Source organism: Stegostoma tigrinum, chromosome 18 (genome assembly GCF_030684315.1).
Source record: "Stegostoma tigrinum isolate sSteTig4 chromosome 18, sSteTig4.hap1, whole genome shotgun sequence".
NCBI classification, from domain to species: Eukaryota; Metazoa; Chordata; class Chondrichthyes; order Orectolobiformes; family Stegostomatidae; genus Stegostoma; species Stegostoma tigrinum.
Window position 1 is genome coordinate 59,188,064 of NC_081371.1, and position 22,086 is coordinate 59,210,149.

Below are 22,086 nucleotides of genomic sequence, written 5' to 3' on the forward strand. Positions count from 1 at the left end.
CTTCATCTCCAGGATCATTCTTGTAAACTTCCTCTGGACCAAAGTGCATTACCTCATATTTTCCCCACATGGTATTCCATCTGCCACTTTTTTGCCCACTCTCCTGGCCAATGAGTCCTTTTGCAGTCTCCCCACTTCTTCAACACCACCTGTCCATCCACTTATCTTTGTCTCATTTGCAAACCTAGCAACAATGCCCTGTTTTTTTTTGACCAGATCATTAATGTATAGCATGAATAGTTTTGGTCCCTACATGGACCCCTGCAGAACTTGTCTAGTCACCAGCTGCCATGCTGTGTAAAGCCTCTTTATCCCCACTCTCTACCTGTGCCAGACAGTCCTCCATGCCAGTATCTTGCCCTAAACACCATGGGCTCTTATTTAGCAGCCTCCTGATTGGCACCTTGTCAAAGGCCTTCTGGAAATCCAATTTGATCACATCCATAGATTCTCCTTTCTCTTGCTTGTTAAGTCTTCAAAACAATTGTAACAGATTTATCAGGCATTGCCTCCCCTTGATGAAGGTGTATTGACTCTGCTTTTATTTTACTTTGCATTTCCAAGTAATCTATAATCTCATCCTTATCAATGGACTTTACAATCTTAACAACCAAAGTCAAGCTAAGTAGGCTATAGTTTTCCATCTTCTGCCTCCCTTCCTTCTTAAACCAAGGGTATATTCCAGGGTTATCCAAATGGATTGAAACACTGAACCACTTATCAATTCTTGGGTTCCATCAGAAAGTGACTCTCTTCCTCCTCCTCCCCCCCCCCCCCACCCCAATTTAAAAAAGGAGAATTGTCTAAAATGTGGATCTCATGACATCACAAACTCCACTCTTTCAGCCTTACCATTCATTTGGAAGGGGACATTTACAAAGGCAGCCTTGAACTCGCCATGAAGCGCACGCTTGACAATGTTTAACGTGATGTAGGCCAGGTTGGTGAACACAAAATTGTGAATAGCTAGTATCACTGCATAAGAGCCAACGAATCCACAGGCCAGAATGTTCAGCTTAAAAAAAAAGGACAAAAACAATAATAAACACCAAAATATGAAAAACATTGTTTTCTGAAACAGGAAAACATAATTTTTAGATTAGATTCCCTACAGTGTGGAAACAGGCCCTTCGGCCCAACAAGTCCACACCGCCCATGAAGCATCCCACCCAGAACCATCCCCCTATAACCCACACACCCCTGAACACTACAGGCAATTTAGCATGGCCAATCCACCTAGCCTGCACATCTTTGGACTGTGGGAGGAAACCGAAGCACCCGCAGAAAACCCACGCAGACACGGGGAGAATGTGCAAACTCCACACAGACAGTTACCAGAGGCTGGAATCGAACCTGGGTCCCCGGCACTGTGAGGCTGCAGTGCTAACCACAGACACCGTGCCACCCAAATTCCTACCGAAGTGCTCTGACAATATGTAGGTTTCGATTTTAGAAAAATCAAATGGAGCCCCATCATTGATAATTTGAGCCATGTCTAATGAGTATAGTGCAGGGGGTCTGTAATTCCCAAAACCCTGCACCGTTGGGAATTTCCCAACTGATCTGTTGTGGACTTTGCCATACAAAGACGTTTTGTCAAGATTTAATAAATCAGAATAACCATTTTATCAAGGTACAAAGACCAGGAGAACATTTCCCTACCTCTTACAGCCTTGTCAGCAGGCCAAAGGTGAAGGGAGATGGCACTGTAATCTCACTGGATGACTAACCCAGAGACACCAGCTTCAACTCCAGGAACAAAGGTTCAAATCCCAAGTGCTGCTAATGGAATTTAAATTCCATCTTGAAATAAAAGCAACACATCATCCTCCAACACTTCCACCATCTACAATCCGACCTCACTAATGACAATTTTCCCTCCCCACCCTTGTCTGCTTTCCGGAGAGACTACTCTCTCCGTGACTCCCTTGCCCCCTCCACACTCCCCTCCAACCCCTACCCCGGCACTTTTCCCTGCTACCCCAGGAAGTGCTACACCTGCCCCTACACCTCCCCCCTCACTCCCATCCCAGGCCTAAGAATACCTTCCACATCAAGCAGGTGTACGTCTGCACATCTGCTAAGGTGGTATGTTGTATCTGCTGTTCCAGATGTGGCCTCCTCTACATCAGGGAAACCAAGTGGAGGCTTGGAGACCACTATGTGGAACTCCATTCGCAATAAACAACTGCACCTCCCAGACACAAGCCATTTCAACTCCCCCTCCCACTCCTCAGACAACACGTCCATCCTGGGCCTCCTACAGTGCCACAATGCCGCCACCCGAAGGTTGCAGGGACAGCAACTCATTCCTCTTGGAAACCCTGCAGCCCAACGGTATCAATGTGGACTTCACAAGCTTCAAAATCTCCCCTCCCCCCACTGCATCCCAAAACCAGCCCAGCTCATCCTTGCCTCTCTAAACTGTCCATCCTTCCTACCACCTCCTTGACCTGCCCATCCTCCCTGGACTGACCAACCTCATGTACACACCTTTACTGGCTCCATCCTCGCTTCTTTGACCTGTCTGTCTCCTCACCACCTATCTGCTCCTTCATCCATCTTCTATCCGCCTCCCCTTCTATTTATTTCAGAATCCCCTGCCTCTCCCCCATTTCTGAAGTCTGGGCCTGAAACGTCCGCTTTCCTACTCCTCTGATGCTGCTTGACCGGCTGTACTCATCCAGCTCTGCATATAGGGTTGGCACGGTGTCTCAGTGGTTAGCACTGCAGCATCACAGCACCAGGGACTGGTTCGATTCCAGCCTCAGGTGACTGTGTGTGGAGTTTGCACATTCTCCCCGTGTCAGCATGGGTTTCCTCTGGGTGCTCCGGTTTCCTCCCACAGTCCAGAGATGTGCGGGCTAGGGGGAATTGGCAATGCTAAATTGCCCGTAGTGTTCAGGGGTAATGTGGGTTATTGGGGGATGCGGATGGGTGGGATGCTTCAAAGGGGCAGTATGGACTCGTCAGACCGAAGGGTCTGTTTCCACACTGTAGGGAATCTCATCATATGGTTATCTCAAATAAAAGCTACTCTCAGCAACCATGAAGTTATCACCAATGTGTCAGTACCCATCTGTATCATTGATATCTTTTGCTGCTCTGGTCTACAGAGCCATAGCAGTGGAGTCTCAGTTCGCCAGAGAGTTATGACACTGAGGGCAGATAGGATTGAGCAACAAAAGCTGGTCTTGCTACTGTCACCCACATCCTAAAGACTTAGAGAAGGAACAGTAGCTCCATAGTCTGTAACTGATGAACTTAAGAAACAATATGCTTGGTCCTCCCATAGAGTTTGCACTGATTGGTGTCTGACTACTCAAACAGAAGTTCCATCTTCCTCAATTTACAGGTTATATTGTTTTCCTTTCAGCGAAAGGTGAAAAGCAGCTTAGGCAACATCAAATCAATACAGACATCAGATTCACTGGCTGATATAGAAGCAGAAGAACTCACTGGTCTTGGACAGCTGAAGAAGATCAGTGGGACAAGAAATGCTACACTTATGAAGGTCACCCAGAAGACAGCATCATCATTGAAAACTTTAACATTTGCTGAAAGACAGAACAAAAATATTTAAAAAATGTCGAACTCCAAGAACAATTCCATGAGTTTTAAGAAATTAACAATAATGTTGAAACATAATTTTGCAAAAGAAATCCTTCCCAGAGAAATACAAATTAAAAAAAGAACAACTTTCCAACTAAGCAGCACCCAACTTAGCAATAAGCTACTCACTGACACTCAGTCTGGGTTCTGCCAGGGCCACTCAGCTCCTGGATAGTCACTAATCTTCGCCAAATAGCTCAACTCCAGACATGACGGGTGTGTGTAACTGGCCCCAACATCAAGGCCACTTGTGACTGATAGTGGCCTCAAGGAGCTTGAGCAAAACTGGGATGAAATGGAATTGTTCTTTGGAGTCATACCAGAGCCCAAGGAAGGTGGTCATGCTGGTTCGAGGTCAGTCGCCTCAGATCTAGGGTGTCTCTGCAGGAGTTCCTTGGAGATCGCCCTCCATCCAACCATTTTCTTTTGTAAAAGAACCCCAAGCCTCGTGGATCAGAGAGCGGTGGACAGTGCTACTGCACCATGAGAACCCTCAAGGTAAAATTTCCATATTCCCAAAAGACCAGAGAAGTGCTCTCTCAGAGAGGGAAAGGCAGAGGTGGGGGAAGGACAGCACTTCATGGTAACTTCAGCTGGTGTGGGAAATGAGCCCACACTATTGGCATCACAAACCAGCTGGTCACTGATGATTGCACAGTGTTCAGGACCATTCCTGACTCCTGAGATACTGAAGCAGTTTGTGTTCAAATGCAACATGATGTGGACAATTTCCAGGTTGGACTAATATGTGGCAAGTAACACTCCTATCACGGACATAAGGCATCGATCATCTCTAAACAAGAGAATCTGGCCATCACACCTGACATTAAGCAGCATTGCCAACACCAGCCACCACCCCCCCACCACACCTCCCAAATCAATACCCTGGGGATTACCATTGACCAGCAAGAAAACTGGACCAGCCAACCAGGCAAAGCATGGACTCATGGGGCACTGGGTGGATCCCTCCCTCTGAGCTAGGAGGCCAGAGTTCAAGTCCCACATCTGTGTCATAATGGTAGAAACATCTAGATGACAAGACAGTGGTGTAATAGGAACGTCACTGCGCTACTAACCCAAAACCCTTGGCTGATGTTCTGAGAAAATGGGTTCAAATGCCATCTGTGGCAGATAGATAGTGAAGTGTGAACTGAGTAAAAATTTGGAATAAAAGTAGTAACAGCAGCCAAGTGACAGTTGTCATAAAACCCATCTGGTTCACTAATGTCCCTTAGGGAAAGAAACTGCCCTCCTTACCTGGTCTGGCCTTAATGTGACTCCAGACCCACAGCCATGTAGTTGACTCAACTGCCCTCTGGGGCAACTAGGGATGGGGGATAAAGAATCACCCACCCAGCAACACCAACATCCTATGAATGCATAGTTTATAAAAAGTGGTATCTTCATACTTCAACATACTAGTCAAGATATAGGATATACAATATTAGGGCTTTCCCAATCCCCCCCATTCATTCATGAGGTGAAGGCATCACTGGTCAGGCCAATATTTAAAGTTCAGTCTTTTGTAGACTAGTTACTAACTTGCTCTACAATTACTTACCCAATGGTGTGAAGAAAATCAAAGACGACAGCAGAAATCCCAGGAGCAGGCCAGCAACCAGCACACAAAACGCAACAGAGCCAGACCTCCACCAACACATCACCAGCAGACTCCCACCAACAGATCCCAGGACTGCCACCAACCCCAAAATAACTGGGGAAACAAAAAAAAAAGTCCTCAATGGAGATTGCCGCACAATCAAATACAGGCACAATTCTGCTTGGTTAACAAAAACTGAAACAGGCTTGGATTACAAACTCTAGACCTAACTTTCTTTTGGGTCAAAAATAGGTTGTATTCAGGGGCCCACGTCCAAATCTATTCCAGACTGATGCAAAGAAGTTTCTTTTAAAAGAAACAATTCTGCAAATTATAATACTCTTTTTATATAAAGGCCAGAATGAAACAGGCAAACTCAAGTGGAAGCTAGGGAACATGGGGAAATAAATAAGTAGTGACATCGTGGAAAGTCTACGTCACAGAAGCAGTGCTGGAAGTCTTAATTATTAAAAGGTAGACAAAGCTACAGGACCCAAAGTCTATCTGAAGATGGTGTGGGAAGCTAGGGAAGAAATTGCAGGGCTCCTAGCAAAGATATTTGAATCTACAGCCAGAGGTGAGGTATCAAAAAGGTAGGTAGCTGATGTTTGCTTTATTTAAGAAAGGCTGCAAAAGCCAGGGAACGATGGACTGTTGTGTTTAAAGGTTAGTGGTTGCCAGGTTATTGGTAGCAATTTTGAGAGACAGGATTTACACAGAGGGGCAAGGATAGTCAAGATTTAGTTTTGCATGGAAAATCATGTCTCACTATCTTGGTTGAGTTTTTTTTGGAGGATGTGACCAAGATGATAGATGAAGGCAAAGCAGTTAGTGTTGTTTATGTAGTTTATGTAGACTTTAAGGCCTTTGACAAGGATCTGCATGTTAGACTGCTTAATAAACTTAGATCACATGGGATCCAGAGAGTTAGCCAATGGGATACAAAATTGGCTTGGAGGGGAGACAGAGGGTGGTGATACATGGCTGTTTTCCAAACTGGACGCCTGTGACCAATGCTGGTTCCACTGTTATTTGTCATTTATGTAATGAATATGGATGTTAATGTAGGAATGGTGCTTAGTAAGCTTGCAAATGACTCCAAAATTGGTGGTAGAGTAGACAGTAAAGGTTATTTAAAGAGCACCACCCGATCTAGACCAGCTGGTCCAATGGGCTGAGTGCCAGATGGAGTTTAATTTAGAGAGCTGTGAGGTGATGCATCTTGGTAAGGCAAACCAGGTCATGACTTATACACTTAATAGTAGCACTAGGGAGTGTTGTCAAACCGAGATCTAGGGGGGTTCACTGAAAGCTGCATCATAGGTAGACAGAGATAAGTTGTGGAGCTGGATGAACACAACAGGCCAAGCAGCAGAGGAGCAGGAAAGCTGATGTTTCGGGCATAGACCCGACTTCTAGGCCTGAAACGTCAGCTTTCCTGCTCAGCCTGCTGTGTTCATCCTGCTCCACAACTTGTTATCTCGGATTCTCCAGCTTCTGCAGTTCCTATTATCCCTCACAGGTAGGCACAGCATGGTTAGGAAAGCATTTAACACTTGCTTTTATTGCTCAGATCTTACACCCAAAGATGTTGGGATGTCATGTTTCAGTTGTACAGGTGAGGCCTCTTCTGGAATACTGTGTACAGCTATGGTCACCCTGCTAGCAGGATATTGTTAACCTAGAGGCGACAAAAGATTTACGAAGGATGCTACAGTGACTAGAGGGTGAGTGTTTAAGACATTGGACAGGATGGGGCATTTCTCCCCTGGAGTGTCAGACTGACCTTACAGAAGCTTATAAAGCATGAGGGGGCATGGATAAAGGTGAATAACAAAAAAGGTCATTTCCCCATGGTAGGGGAGTCTAAAATTCCAAGGTAATAAAATGTGAGGCTGGATGAACACAGCAGGCCCAGCAGCATCTCAGGAGCACAAAAGCTGACGTTTCGGGCCGAGAACCGTCAGAGCTCTGGAGGAAGGGTCTAGGCCCAAAACGTCAGCTTTTGTGCTCCTGAGATGCTGCTGGGCCTGCTGTGTTCATCCAGCCTCACATTTTATTATCTTCGATTCTCCAGCATCTGCAGTTCCCATTATCACTAAAATTCAGAGGCATAGGTTGAAAGGCGAGAGAAGATAGATTTTTTAAAAAGGTTCCTAAGATGCAACCTTTCTCTTTCCCCACACCCACCACCCTGCCCCCCAAAGAGGGTGGCGCATGGATGGAATTAACCACCAGAAGTCGTAGGTGCAGGTACAATTTAATAGCCATTTCGATACATACATGAACAGGAAGCGTTGGTTTAAGAGGGATATGGGCCAAATGCAGACAAATGGGACTAGTTTAAATTTGGGAAACCTGGGTCGGCACGGACAAGTTGGGCCAAAGGGTTGCTATTCCTGTGCTGTACGGCTGTAATCAGGATATCTACTTCAACACGAAAATACCATTTACACTCCATTGCAAAGGAAACCCAGAGGTGAGGCAATCCAGCTCAATAGACCCCAGACTTTTAAAAAAAAAACAGGTGGGGAAAACACACCGACACTTCAGAGGCTGCACTGAGGATGTTACCAAAGCACAGTAACGAAACGTCTGCGGAACACTTGGCGAGCCAGCCAACCTCAACACCTACAACTTCAGCTACAAATGTACTCCAAAGCCTTAGAAACAAGATGTCATCATTTTGATCATACAAGGCAGTTTGCTTAAAAACACTTTAATCCAACTGAAAAATGTTAACACTGAGACATGGTCCAATTAAACAATGAAGCATTGAGCAGCGACAGACTGATCCAATGTGTAGGACATTTCTCAAGAGTTGTTCCTGCCAGAGCTGACATGGACGTGATGGATCAAATGGCCTCCTCTGTACTTGAAATATTCTGACAGGTTTGATCAATATCAGGGTTACAGTGTGTGGGAAACAGTGTAGTTTTATAAAAAAAAATTGAATCCCTCAGTTTAGTAATTCAAACAAGAATCACAGTTGACCAGCTGCAAACGACCATTTAAAAGTTCCATTAATGATTAGGATGGTTTCCTTCCCCCCCGAGCAGGCAACAAAACAGTTGGATCTTACTTTAAGACGAGAGCAGCCAGAGTCTGGTTAAGATCAACTTCAAAACAGAATGACCAACACCACAGGCTAACAACAGCAAATACTGCTCCAGGCTTCCAACTCGTCATTTATGCACAATTCCATTTTACCATCAACTTATCTGCTGCATCACAAGTTAAGTGCTTTTCAGCCATATGTTGCATTTTATATTCAAGGTCATTAAAGGGATTGGGCAGCTATTGAGGCGACAGCATCAGACCTGCACTACAGTAATCTCCATCACACTATAATCCATGCTTTCCCATGGCTGTTTACTTATTCAGTCCTCTGGATTGTTTTAATAACCTTTTCAAACAGCACTTCCCAGAGTACAATATAACAGTAAGTGAAAGGGTTTCTCCCTTCAACATGACTTCTTGTATCTCTGAACCCCACCCAATCCACCTGCCTCCAGCAGAAACAAACACACTCTCTATTTTATAAAAACCCCGTATGATTTTTAGCCGTGTCTTTCCTGGTCTGTCTCTGCTCCAGGTGGGGTAGTGTACCTTTAAGGAGGTATGCTCATGATATCACTGCAGCTAGCATGTGACCCAAGAGTATGAAGATCTCATACTCCATTGTACTTTAGATCACTTGAACCATGACACTGTACTGGTATTGTGTTCCTGTGAACTCAGGAACTTGTAAACAATACAATCCACACAGATACACGTGTAAGTTGTAATAAAATGTCTGTTGGATTCTTCAATACAGAAGTATCCACATGCAGTTGCATTTTTTGTTGATTAACACCAAAGTGCTATTCTTTGCAACTGAATAACTTAAATAAAAACCAAAAGAACTGCGGATGCTGTAAATCAGGAACAAAAACAAAGTTGCTGGAAAAGCTCAGCGGGTCTGGCAACATCTGGGAGGGGAAAAAAGTTAGTATTTCGGGCCTGGTGACCCTTCCTCAAAAGATGGTGGCTGAGAAAATGCGTTTAATAACTTTCCCTACTAAAGACAGACTTCCACCCGTTCCCCTTCCCCACCCAATTTCTTTTCCTTGAAAATTAATCACCCATGTAGCCAAATATTTACACCCAAAGCCCAATACAGGCAAAGATAAACCATCAAAAGCAAAAAGGGGGTGGGTAGGGAAAAGTGAGGGGTTATAAAAAAATGTTGGGGGGGGGGGGGTGTTGGAGAAAAAGATAAAAGGACTGTATCCCCCACACAGTGCCCATCTCTCTAAAAGAAATGAAGACCATTGATAGACACTGGGTGACCCCTCTCCAAGGGTATATGCACGCGAATGTAACTGTGGAAGAGGGGTGGGTAGTCAGCCAGAGATGGTCCCCTCCACAGCCAGTTGCCTGTACCTGTTGTTATACCCAGCCTGGGCAGGCCCAGTTTAGTTTTATTTGACCACAAGGTTATGCAACAATTGCACTTCCTGTCCTCCATCAATAAAACCAAGAACCTCAATCCAGAAAAGACAAATGGCCTTTTTGATGATAAAGTGTGCAGCTGGATGAACACGGCAGGCCCAGCAGCATCTCAGGAGCACAAAAGCTGACGTTTCGGGCCTAGACCCTTCATCAGACCCGAAACGTCAGCTTTTGTGCTCCCGAGATGCTGCTGGGCCTGCCGTGTTCATCCAGCTGCACACTATTATCTTGGATTCTCCAGCATCTGCAGTTCCCATTTTCACTGGCCTTTTTTGATCTGCCCAGTCACCTTCAAAAACACAAACTGGTTCTGAACCCCTTTAAAATTGAACTACATGTTATTTCATATTATCCCCATATTCCATTTACAAAAACATGCCTTCATCTAATCAGAATCCAGTTGTTGTAAGAGTTCCCCAGACATCACAGCGAACAAACTCAATTGGCCAATTCACTTACCATCATAATGCAGCACGGTCCTCTGGGTCAGGAGTACAAAGGACACAAACCCAACCAGGATAAATCCAAAGAATAATAATTCTGGAATATACAAGAGGAACACACTTAGATGCAAAAGTTACTGCCACCACAAATCGGTCAGTATTGTCATCTCAAACACTAAGCTTGCCAGTAAATTCTGAAAAAAGAACCTTTTTGTAGATTTGCAGCTTGGCCGATGTGATGTATTTCTGAACCAGAGACAATACAAGCCTGACAGGTTTTACTCTGGTCACAACACTCCCTCACACACCACCCCCAACCCCAAGCCATGCTCATCTCCTCCATCAACATGCTCTTCCCGTCTTCCTCCCCAACACACTACCCGTGACTACCCCATCCTCCTCCAACCCCTGCCAGAGCAAAAGAATGTTCTAGATTCCACAAAAATCTGCAAGTTCAAGATCATTCTTGGCAAATCTGCTCTCCCAGAGGAATCTCTTATCCAGAACTCAAGGCTGTCACTAGGGGTACATTACTATCTGTAAAATAAACCAGGCATGAGCGGTACTGTCCACATGTTTGTACCAACTGGAGAAAAAAAACAAAAAAAAAAAAAAAAAAAAAACTTATTTTTACTGACTTAACTAATAACTTTGTGCATCCATACAGCAGAAACACTGAGGATGAATGTTGTTAAAGAAATGGAGTGAGCTCGGATGAAAACTCACCTGTCTTTAGGTATCGATGACCAAAGAAGCAAATAAATAGTCCGACAAGCCCAACAGAGACAAGAAATATTCTCGTTGAAGTTCGCTCTAGAGACAAAAAGAATCCCATTGGAGAATGGATAACGGCAGAGATTCCCACTCCCCAAAATTATGACATCAAGTGTGAAAGCCAGGTCCAGCAGTAACAAGGCAGTGCCCAACATTAACATGGTAACCAACAGCTGCCACATATCAGGATATATCTGGGCATCAGCCAATTACAAACCTGGATGTGACCAACTGCAGTGCCCACAGCTCAGCTACATTGTTCCACTGAACTGGAGGAGCCTCACCTCCCTCCTCTTAATATAAATCCCATCACATTCCTACAGTGATAATAAAATGAGAGGCTGGATGAACACAGCAGGCCAAGCAGCATCTCAGGAGCACAAAAGCTGACGTTTTGGGCCTAGACCCTTCAGAGAGGGGGGGATGGGGTGAGGGTTCTGGAATAAATGTGGGGGGGGGGGAAACCAAAGATGGAGAGAAAAGAAGATAGATGGAGAAGAGAGTGAGTATAGGTAGGTGGAGAGGTAGGGAGGGATAGGTCAGTCCAGGGAAGACAGACTGGTTTTGGGTGGGGGGGGGGGGGGGGGGAGGGAGGGAGGAGTGGGAGTGGGAGTGGGGGGGTGGGGGGGAAGAGAGGGAGGGGGAGTGGGCTGGTTTTGGGATGCGGTGGGGGAAGGGAAGATTTTGAAGCTGGTGAAGTCCACATTGATACCATTGGGCTGCAGGGTTCCCAAGCGGAATATGAGTTGCTGTTCTTGCAACCTTTGGGTGGCATCATTGTGGCACTGCAGGAGGATCATGATGGACATGTCATCTAAAGATAGGAGGGGGAAGTGGAACCCTGCGGCCCAATGGTATCAATGTGGACTTCACCAGCTTCAAAATCTCCCCTTCACCCACCGCATCCCAAAATCAGCCCAGCTCTTCCCCTCCACCACTGCATCCCAAAACCAGTCCAACCTGTCTGCCTCCCTAACCTGTTCTTCCTCTCACCCATCCCTTCCTCCCACCCCAAGCCACACCTCTATTTCCTACCTACTAACCTCATCCCACCTCCTTGACCTGTCCATCTTCCCTGGACTGACCTATCCCCTCCCTACTTGCCCACCTATACTCTCCTCTCCACCTTCGGTCTGCCTCCCCCTCTCTCCCTATTTATTCCAGAAGCCTCACCCCATCCCCCTCTCTGATGAAGGGTCCAGGCCCGAAACGTCAGCTTTTGTGCTCCCGAGATGCTGCTTGGCCTGCTGTGTTCATCCAGCTCCACACTGCTATCTTTGTCCACTGGAACCTTGTTTTGCCAATCATGACTGTGGCCTGACAGTGGCACTGACCAGTAGCTAGTTGTTCAGAGACAGTGTCAGCCAAAGCCTGGCAGGGCACTGACAAACCTTCACCACAGACTGGGTGGCATGGTGGCTCAATGGTTAGCACAGCTGCCTCAGTGCCAGGGACCCAGGTTCAATTCCACCCTAAGGCGACTGTGTGCGCAGTCTACACATTCTCGGTGCACGTGTGGGGGTTTCCATCGGGTGCTCTGGTTTCCTCCCACTGTCCAGAAACGAGAGAGTTCGGTGTATTAGCCATGGGAAATACAGGGATAGGGCTAGGGGGATGCAGTATGGTGGGTTGTTGTAGATTTGTTCGGCTGAATGGCCTGTGGGGCTTTTATAAAGCCAACTGCAGAAAGGAAAGAACGAGGGGTGAACGAACAGAAGTAGAGAAAACATGAAGTCGGACATCGATGCCGTTTTAGTGAGCAATGCTTCCAATGAGGGTACACAGAATCAGATTTGTAGTACAGGGTCAACAGGCTGAATGGTCTCAGTGTCTTCTGCAAATTAGCCAGATGGCCAATGACTGTGGAGCATTGATGCTGATTGAGGTTCTGCCAACAAAGGATCATGGAACTTGACTCTCCACACAGTGCTCAAGAAACTAGGATGCAAGACAAAGTTAATATTGGCACAAATTTAATGTTCAAAAGTTTAAAAAAAAAGCAGGCAAAACCAACTCCCAGCACAACCAATGAGGAAGGAGTGGACTGGAAAATGGCAGTAAAGGAGTATGGTTTGGGAGTTAGTTGTGTGAATATTGGCTGCTGTGTTTCCTACAGTGTAGGACCTTATTAGTTTTACATCCCTAGGTCTTCAAAAGGCCAATAGTGAGTCTTATGGTACTGAAACTGACCGTTTGGTCCAACCAGTCCATGCTGAATATGATCCCAAACTAAACTATCCCCAACCTGCCTGCTCCTGACCCATATTCCTTCAAATCTTTCCTACTCACGTAGTTAGCTAAGTGTCTTTTAAACCTTGTAACCGTGCCCACATCCACTACTTCCTCAGTAAGTTCACTGCACACGCAAACCACCACATTAAAAAAAAAATCTGCCCCTCATGTCTTGTTTTGAAATATAAGTGAAGGGCTTTCTCCACCAACCCTGTATTAAAGAAGTGACAGTGAGGAGATAAAAGGGATAAGGTCCCTTGTTGACCACTGACAACTTGAACAATCAGGACTTACTCAGAGTGTAACAATTATCCAGCTTCTCTGTGAAACTGCAGCCATATGTATGAGCCGGGGTATAAGCTGCTGATGTGTTCATCTTGGGATCCTTCACAATAACATTATATATCACCCCTTGGCCAGGAATGGATGATACCGTTACACTGGTCTTATCTCGTGCACTCAGACTGAAAAGCTGAGAAACGGAAAATGAAATGCTGTGAGAATAGGTCATGGCATACTACAACCACAGGGCAATGACCGCAACAAAAGATCACTTCCTATCAGAATATTCACATTCTCCAACACAACTAATTGAGACGTTGACTGTTGAGAATTCTGGCTCCACTTTAAAATATATTAGACAATTGCATTCTATTTTGTCTTAATTTATTATGCTGCAAGTCATCATTTTTCCCTAAACACATTTTAAAAAGTTATCCATAGAATGTAGATATTGCTAGGCAGGCACGCTTTTAGTGCCCAGAGGGCAATTGAGTCTGGACCATAATCACCATGGGACTGGAGTTACACGTACAGACTTGTTGAGGATGGCTAGTCCAAAGGGAAGTCAGGAGAAATGTCATTTGCTCCCAGTGACAGGGTAATAGTAGATCACTGGGCTCCACACACCCAGACTGTTGCATTGGGTTCACTGGTTCAAATCCCACTAAGGTACCTAAATGAAAAATGAAGTTGATTACCAAACCTGAAATTTAAAACAAAACCAGTTTCAGAAATGTGATCAGAGATAATGGGAACTGCAGATGCTGGAGAATCCAAGATAACAAAGTGTGTAGCTGGATGAGCACAGCAGGCCAAGCAGCATCTCAGGAGCACAAAAGCTGACATTTCAGGCCTAGACCCTTCATAAGAGGGGATTTCAGTAATGCATTGGGATTAGATGAAGTCAGCATGGGTTTAATGTAAGGGACATTAGGTATGCACAATCATCTGGAGTTTTGAGAATGTAGCTAGTGGAATAGATAAAAGGGAGAACCAGTGGATGTAGTCTATTTGGATTTCAAGGCAGCTATTGTTAAAGGGTTCACAGGAATCAAGAGTTGTTTGATAGGCAGACATGAAGACAGGAGATGAATTGGTGGCTGTCTTGTTCCAGAGGAGTGGTTCCCATGTTGTGTGCCTTTGCTGATGAAGAGCCCATGTTGTGACTACAATATGATGTCTCAGATTTATCTATCAAAGACCGACGTGACTGAAAAAGGTCCTCTGCCTCCCTTCAGAAGATGGAGACTTAAGGCAAGTGACACATCCCAGCAAGTAGCAGGCAGTTACTGGCACAGTACTGCAGCAATCAGTGCTTGGGTTCCAACTGTACATTATACATGGAAATGTGTCAGTGATAATGGGAACTGCAGATGCTGGAGAATCCAAGATAATAAAATGTGAGGCTGGATGAACACAGCAGGCCCAGCAGCATCTCAGGAGCACAAATGCTGACGTTTCGGGCCTAGACCCTTCATCAGGGAGGGGGATGGGGAGAGGGAACGGGAATAAATAGGGAGAGAGGGGGGAGGCGGACCGAAGATGGAGAGAAAAGAAGATAGGTGGAGAGGAGAGTATAGGTCAGTCCAGGGAAGACAGACAGGTCAAGGAGGTGGGATGAGGTTAGTAGGTAGGAGATGGAGGTGCAGCTTAGGGTAGGAGGAAGGGATGGGTGAGAGGAAGAACAGGTAAGGGAGGCAGGGACAGGTTGGACTGGTTTTGGGATGCAGTGGGGGAAGGGGAGATTTTGAAGCTGGTGAAGTCCACATTGATACCATTGGGCTGCAGGGTTCCCAAGCAGAATATGAGTTGCTGTTCCTGCAACCTTCGGGTGGCATCATCGTGGCACTGCAGGAGGCCCATGATGGACATCTCATCTAAAGAATGGGAGGGGGAGCGGAAATGGTTCGCGACTGGGCGGTGCAGTTGTTTATTGCGAACCGAGTGGAGGTATTCTGCAAAGCGGCACCCAAGCCTCCGCTTCGTTTCCCCAATGTAGAGGAAGCCACACCAGGTTTATTGCGAACCCTATCCCAGGCCCCAAGATGACTTTCCACATTAAGCAGAGGTTCACCTGCACATCTGCCAGTGTGGTATACTACATCCATTGTACCCGGTGTGGCTTCCTCTACATTGGGGAAACCAAGCGGAGGCTCGGGGACCGCTTTGCAGAACACCTCCACTCCGTTCGCAATAAACAACTGCACCTCCCAGTCGCAAACCATTTCCACTCCCCCTCCCATTCTTTAGATGACATGTCCATCATGGGCCTCCTGCAATGCCACAATGATGCCACCCAAAGGTTGCAAGAACAGCAACTCATATTCCGCATGGGAACCCTGCAGCCCAATGGTATCAATGTGGACTTCACCAGCTTCAAAATCTCCCCTTCCCCCACCGCATCCCAAAACCAGCCCAGTTTGTCCCCTCCCCCCACTGCACCACACAGCCAGCCCAGCTCTTCCCCTCCACCCACTGCATCCCAAAACCAGTCCTACCTGTCCCTGCCTCCCTAGCCTGTTCTTCCTCTCACCCATCCCTTCCTCCCACCCCAAGCCGCACTTCCATTTCCTACCTACTAACCTCATCCCACCTCCTTGACCTGTCCGTCTTCTCTGGACTGACCTATCCCCTCCCTACCTCCCCAGCTATACTCTCCTCTCCACTTATCTTCTTTTCTCTCCATCTTCTGAACGCCTCCTCCTCTCTCCATATTTATTCCAGAACCCTCACCCCATCCCCCTCTCTGAAGAAGGGTCTAGGCCCAAAACATCAGCTTTTGTGCTCCTGAGATGCTGCTGGGTCTGCTGTGTTCATCCAGCCTCACATTTTATCATTATACATGGAAATGACTTGGATTAGGGAACCACTTTCCATTTTCCCAAACTTGCTAATGGTAATGCCATGTGGAATTACAAGCTGTGAGGAGGATACATAGAAAGCCCAATATGAGCTAGACATGTTGAGGGGGTGAACAAACATGGCACATGCAGCACACCATGGCTAAATGTGAAGGTATAGCGAGAGTAGTGTAGACATGGCAATATATCGGAAAGTGAGTGTATACAAAAAGGACCAAGGTGCCCTTGTACACCAGTTGGAGAAAGTAAATGCAGCAAGGAAGGAGAAAGGCAAATTTTATGCCAGCCTTCATTGCAACGATATTGAAATTCAGAAGCTGGGATATCTTAGGGGAGTAACAGAGGGTCTTGGGAGGCTGCAGTCCTGGCCACCCATACTAAATGAGGATATACTGCCATACAGGGAGTGCATCCAAAAGCTCAGCAAGCTGATACCAGGGATGGCAGGACTACCCTTTAGGGAGAGATTGGCCTGTATTCACTGGACTTTAAATGGATGAGAGGATCTGATCAAAAGTAAGTGTATAAAACAAGGCTGGACAGACCGTATGAACAAAGGGTTCTACCCCCGCCACCACCACTTAACTGGGAGTCTAGAACCAGGGGCCACTATCTCTATAGCAAGGAGGCCATTTAGGACAGAGATGAGGAAGTATTCCTTCACTCAGGGTGGTTAACCTGTTACCACAGATGGCTGTGGGGGATGGGTCATAGAGTATATTTAAGAAAGAGTTTGATAACTTTTATATATGGAAGTTAAGGGGCTATGGAGTGAAATTGAGAAATGATATGGAGACAGAAAATCAGGCAACAATCCTACTGAATGGCAGCACAGGCCCAAAGGGCCAAATGACCTACTCCTGCTCTTGGTTTTTATGTTTCTACAGTGACTAGTCAGATTGTCTTAAAATTAATGTAAAAACCCATCTGGATCACAAATGTTCTTTAGGAAATGAAATGAAATCTACTGCTCTTCTCTGGTCTAGCCTACATGTGACTCCAGACCCACCAGCAATATAGTTAACTCTGAAAATAGCTTCCAAAATGACACAAAAAGCCAATCAGTACAGGGCAGTAAGAGATAGACAGTAAGTGTCTAGCAATATCTGCAAGTGACAAAAAGAGGAAAGAAATATTAGCTTCACTTTGCAACATTAATATGATCCAAATTGTGGTTACGCCAAAAGGTAGCAGGGGGAATCTAATTAGAATACACCAGGTAAACTTGGCAAGTTTCCAATATTTATTTATAACCAGAATGGAAGAACTAAATGTTAATAATTAGCACATCTAAAAACATATTTTAATAATACATATAAAGAAAATGTGCATTAAAATCTCTCAAAACCTTTAGCCTATGAGTGGCAAAACATCTTTCACCACTCGAGAGAGAGAGTAAGGGTGGGAGACTTATACCTTGACTCCATTTGCTTCCACTTGCTCTACTTTTGCCATCTTCTTAAGGGAGGCGAAGAGGACTTTTTCAGTCAGGTCAGTCTCTGGTAGGAAAAACTGATAGACATCGTATTGTAGTCTCAACATGGGCTCTTCATCAGCAAAGACACACAATGGGGGAACCACTCCTCTGCAACAAGACAGTCACCAATTCATCTCATGTCCTCACGTCAATTAAAAAGAAAGTACCATTTTGTCCCATCAAAAATAAAAGGAACCAAGGATGCTGTATTACCAGAAACAAAAGCAGAAAGTGCCAGATGAAGATCTGCACTTTCCTATGAGGAGAAATCAGCATTAACGTTCCAGGACCAGTGACCCTTCCTCAGAATGGGGAAATGGAGAGAAGTTGAGAATATGACATTGAGACAGGGGATTCACCATGATCATATTGGGGGTGGGGATGGTGGCTCAGTAGTTAGTGCTGCTGCTTCAGTGCCAGGAACGCACGTTTGATTCCACCCTCTGGTGACTGTGTGTGGAGTTTGCACATTCTCCTCACATCTGCACGACTTTCCTCAGGGTGCTCTGGTTTCCTCCCACAGTCCAAAGATGTGCAGGCTAGGTGGATTGGTCTTGGGAAATTGTCCCATGGTGTTCAGGGATATGTAGCTTAGGTGGGTTATAGGCAGAAGGGTCTGGGTGGGATGTCTGTAGGTTGGTGTGGACTTGGACTGAAGGGCCTGTTTCCACACTGTAGGGATTCTATAAAATAGGAGTACCAATCTGAACCTTATAAAAGAGGTTTCGTTCCCATCAACTCAAGTCACTGATCTTCATGGCAAATTCAACCCAAACTTGCAGCTATAGACAGTTGCAGGTTTGTACGGAGGAGACATTACATGCACTGGTGCTCGGAGAATCATTGTTACTTTGAAAATTCAGAAATTAGCCACACTATTGTCAGTCATTGATCTTTTCAAATAATTTGGAAGTAATAAACTGGCTGAGAAGAGAGGGAAGTCAGTTTGACAGATTAATAGCATTTGATAAGATGACACGCAGAATTAGGCCATTCAGCCCGTCGAGTCTGCTCTGCCATTCAATGAGAACGTGGCAGATTGAATAATCCTCAACGCCACTTTGCTACCTTTTCCCCATATCCTGAGATTCCTTTCTGATTGAAGAATCTGCCAACTTCGGCCTTGAATCTACTTAATGACCGAGCCTCGACAGCCCTCTGCAGTAAACAATTCCACAAATTCACCATCCTCAAGGCGCAGTGGTAGTAGGGCGCACTGACCTCTACATCGCCGAGGCCAGACGCCAACTCTCCAACACCACCACCTACCGCCTCCTCGATCATGACCCCACACCCGAGCACCAAACCATCATCTCCAACACCATTCATGACCTCATCACCTCAGGGGACCTCCCACCCACAGCCTCCAACCTCATTGTTCCCCAACCCCGCACGGCCCGTTTCTATCTCCTTCCCAAAATCCACAAACCTGCCTGCCCTGGTCGACCCATCGTCTCAGCCTGCTCCTGCCCCACCCAACTCATCTCCACCTATCTGGACTCCATTTTCTCCCCTTTGGTCCAGGAACTCCCCACCTATGTCCGTGACACCACCCACGCCCTCCACCTCCTCCAGGACTTCCAATTCCCTGGCCCCCAACACCTCATATTCACCATGGACATCCAGTCCCTGTACACCTGCATTCCGCATGGAGATGGCCTCAAGGCCCTCCGCTTCTTCCTGTCCCGCAGGCCCGACCAGGCCCCCTCCACCGACACTCTCATCCGCCTAGCTGAACTCGTCCTCACACTCAACAACTTCTCTTTTGACTCCTCCCACTTCCTACAGACTAAGGGGGTGGCCATGGGCACCCGCATGGGCCCCAGCTATGCCTGCCTCTTTGTAGGTTACGTGGAACAGTCCCTCTTCCGCACCTACACAGGCCCCAAACCCCACCTCTTCCTCCGGTACATTGATGACTGTATCGGCGCCGCCTCTTGCTCCCCAGAGGAGCTCGAACAGTTCATCCACTTCACCAACACCTTCCACCCCAACCTTCAGTTCACCTGGGCCATCTCCAGCACATCCCTCACCTTCCTGGACCTCTCAGTCTCCATCTCAGGCAACCAGCTTGTAACTGATGTCCATTTCAAGCCCACCGACTCCCACAGCTACCTAGAATACACCTCCTCCCACCCACCCTCCTGCAATAATTCCATCCCCTATTCCCAATTCCTCCGCCTCCGCTGCATCTGCTCCCACGACAAGACATTCCACTCCCACACATCCCAGATGTCCAAGTTCTTTAAGGACCGCAACTTTCCCCCCACGGTGATTGAGAACGCCCTTGACCGCCTCTCCCGCATTTCCCGCGACACATCCCTCACACCCCGCCCCCGCCACAACCGCCCCAAGAGGATCCCCCTCGTTCTCACACACCACCCTACCAACCTCCGGATACAACGCATTATCCTCCGACACTTCCGCCATTTACAATCCGACCCCACCACCCAAGACATTTTTCCATCCCCTCCCCTGTCTGCTTTCCGGAGAGACCACTCTCCCCGTGACTCCCTTGTTCGCTCCACACTGCCCTCCAACCCCACCACACCCGGCACCTTCCCCTGCAACCGCAGGAAATGCTACACTTGTCCCCACACCTCCTCCCTCACCCCCATCCCAGGCCCCAAGATGACATTCCACATTAAGCAGAGGTTCACCTGCACATCTGCCAATGTGGTATACTGCATCCACTGTACCCGGTGCGGCTTCCTCTACATTGGGGAAACCAAGCGGAGGCTTGGGGACCGCTTTGCAGAACACCTCCGCTCAGTTCGCAACAAACAACTGCACCTCCCAGTCGCAAACCATTTCCACTCCCCCTCCCATTCTCTTGATGACATGTCCATCATGGGCCTCCTGCACTGCCACAATGATGCCACCCGAAGGTTGCAGGAACAGCAACTCATTCCGCCTGGGAACCCTGCAGCCATATGGTATCAATGTGGACTTCACCGGTTTCAAAATCTCCCCTTCCCCTACTGCATCCCTAAACCAGCCCAGTGCATCCCCTCCCCCCACTGCACCACACAACCAGCCCAGCTCTTCCCCCCCCACCCACTGCATCCCAAAACCAGTCCAGCCTGTCTCTGCCTCCCTAACCAGTTCTTCCTCTCACCCATCCCTTCCTCCCACCCCAAGCCGCACCCCCAGCTAACTACTAACCTCATCCCACCTCCTTGACCTGTCCGTCTTCCCTGGACTGACCTATCCCCTCCCTACCTCCCCACCTACACTCTCTCCACCTATCTTCTTTACTCTCCATCTTCGGTCCGCCTCCCCCTCTCTCCCTATTTATTCCAGTTCCCTCCCCCCATTCCCCCTCTCTGATGAAGGGTCTAGGCCCGAAACGTCAGCTTTTGTGCTCCTGAGATGCTGCTTGGCCTGCTGTGTTCATCCAGCCTCACATTTTATTATCTTGGAATCTCCAGCATCTGCAGTTCCCATTATCTCAAGAAATTCTTTACCTATTTTAAACAAGTGACCTCTTATTCGGAGTTGTCGTCATCTTCTGGTCCTGGAACCTCAAGGGGAAACAACCTCTCCACATCTACCCTGTGAGCATGTGCTTCTATACATTTGCAATAAGCATTGGGAAGATCTAATCTAGAGAGTCTTGTGAACTGATGAGCCCTTTGTACAAGGAAGGATGGATGAAATTACAGTGAAAGCAGTTGAGAAGGTTCACTGGATTAACTCCAGAGATGAAAACCTCAATTTAATCAAAGATTCAGCAGTTTAGGAAGCTGAAAGGAGATTTAACCAGGTAAATAAAAATGCTAAAAAGGCAATTGACAAAGGATATTTCCTTATGAGGCAACTAGATGGAGGGGTCATAGCTTTACGATAAGGGATAGCGGAAAGGGGGGGGAAAAACAAACTTACCTCTCTCAAAGGGTCATGGATCTGAGAAACTCACTCCCCCAGACTATGCAGAATGCTGGGACATTAAGTTTAAGGAGGCAGCAGACACATACTTAATCAGTAATGGGTTAAAGGGTCAGGGGGACAGTCAGCAAAGCAGAGTTGAGGCTGACAGAAGACCGGCCATAATCATACTAAATAGCCAAGCAGGCTTGAGAGGCTGAATGGCCTACTCCTCATTCATGTGTTCTTAGAAGGGGTCTCTTCTCATTCTTCTAATCCAAATGGCTCAACTTCTTTACAAAAGATCCCATCCATACCTGGTAACAGCCTAATGAACCTTCTGTGGAGTGCCTCAATGCCAATATATTTTTTTAAAATGCCCAAAAACCATTCATTGTATTCCAGCTGTGGTCTGACTAGTGCCTTATATAGTTATAGAAAAAC

The 22,086-nt window shown here is 46.7% G+C and overlaps 1 protein-coding gene across 1 annotated transcript in view; it reads right to left on the reverse strand.

The window, feature by feature from the left end:
• tm7sf3 (transmembrane 7 superfamily member 3) overlaps positions 1-22,086 on the reverse strand; it is a 50,759-nt gene that overhangs the window by 3,325 nt on the left and 25,348 nt on the right. Inside the window, exons 5-11 of the mRNA XM_059652573.1 lie at positions 17,715-17,883; positions 13,450-13,627; positions 10,876-10,962; positions 10,166-10,246; positions 5,174-5,326; positions 3,460-3,557; positions 853-1,015 (exon numbers count right to left, since the gene is read on the reverse strand). Of these exons, the coding sequence (XP_059508556.1) occupies positions 853-1,015; positions 3,460-3,557; positions 5,174-5,326; positions 10,166-10,246; positions 10,876-10,962; positions 13,450-13,627; positions 17,715-17,883 (929 nt within the window). The remainder of the gene's footprint in view (positions 1-852; positions 1,016-3,459; positions 3,558-5,173; positions 5,327-10,165; positions 10,247-10,875; positions 10,963-13,449; positions 13,628-17,714; positions 17,884-22,086) is intronic.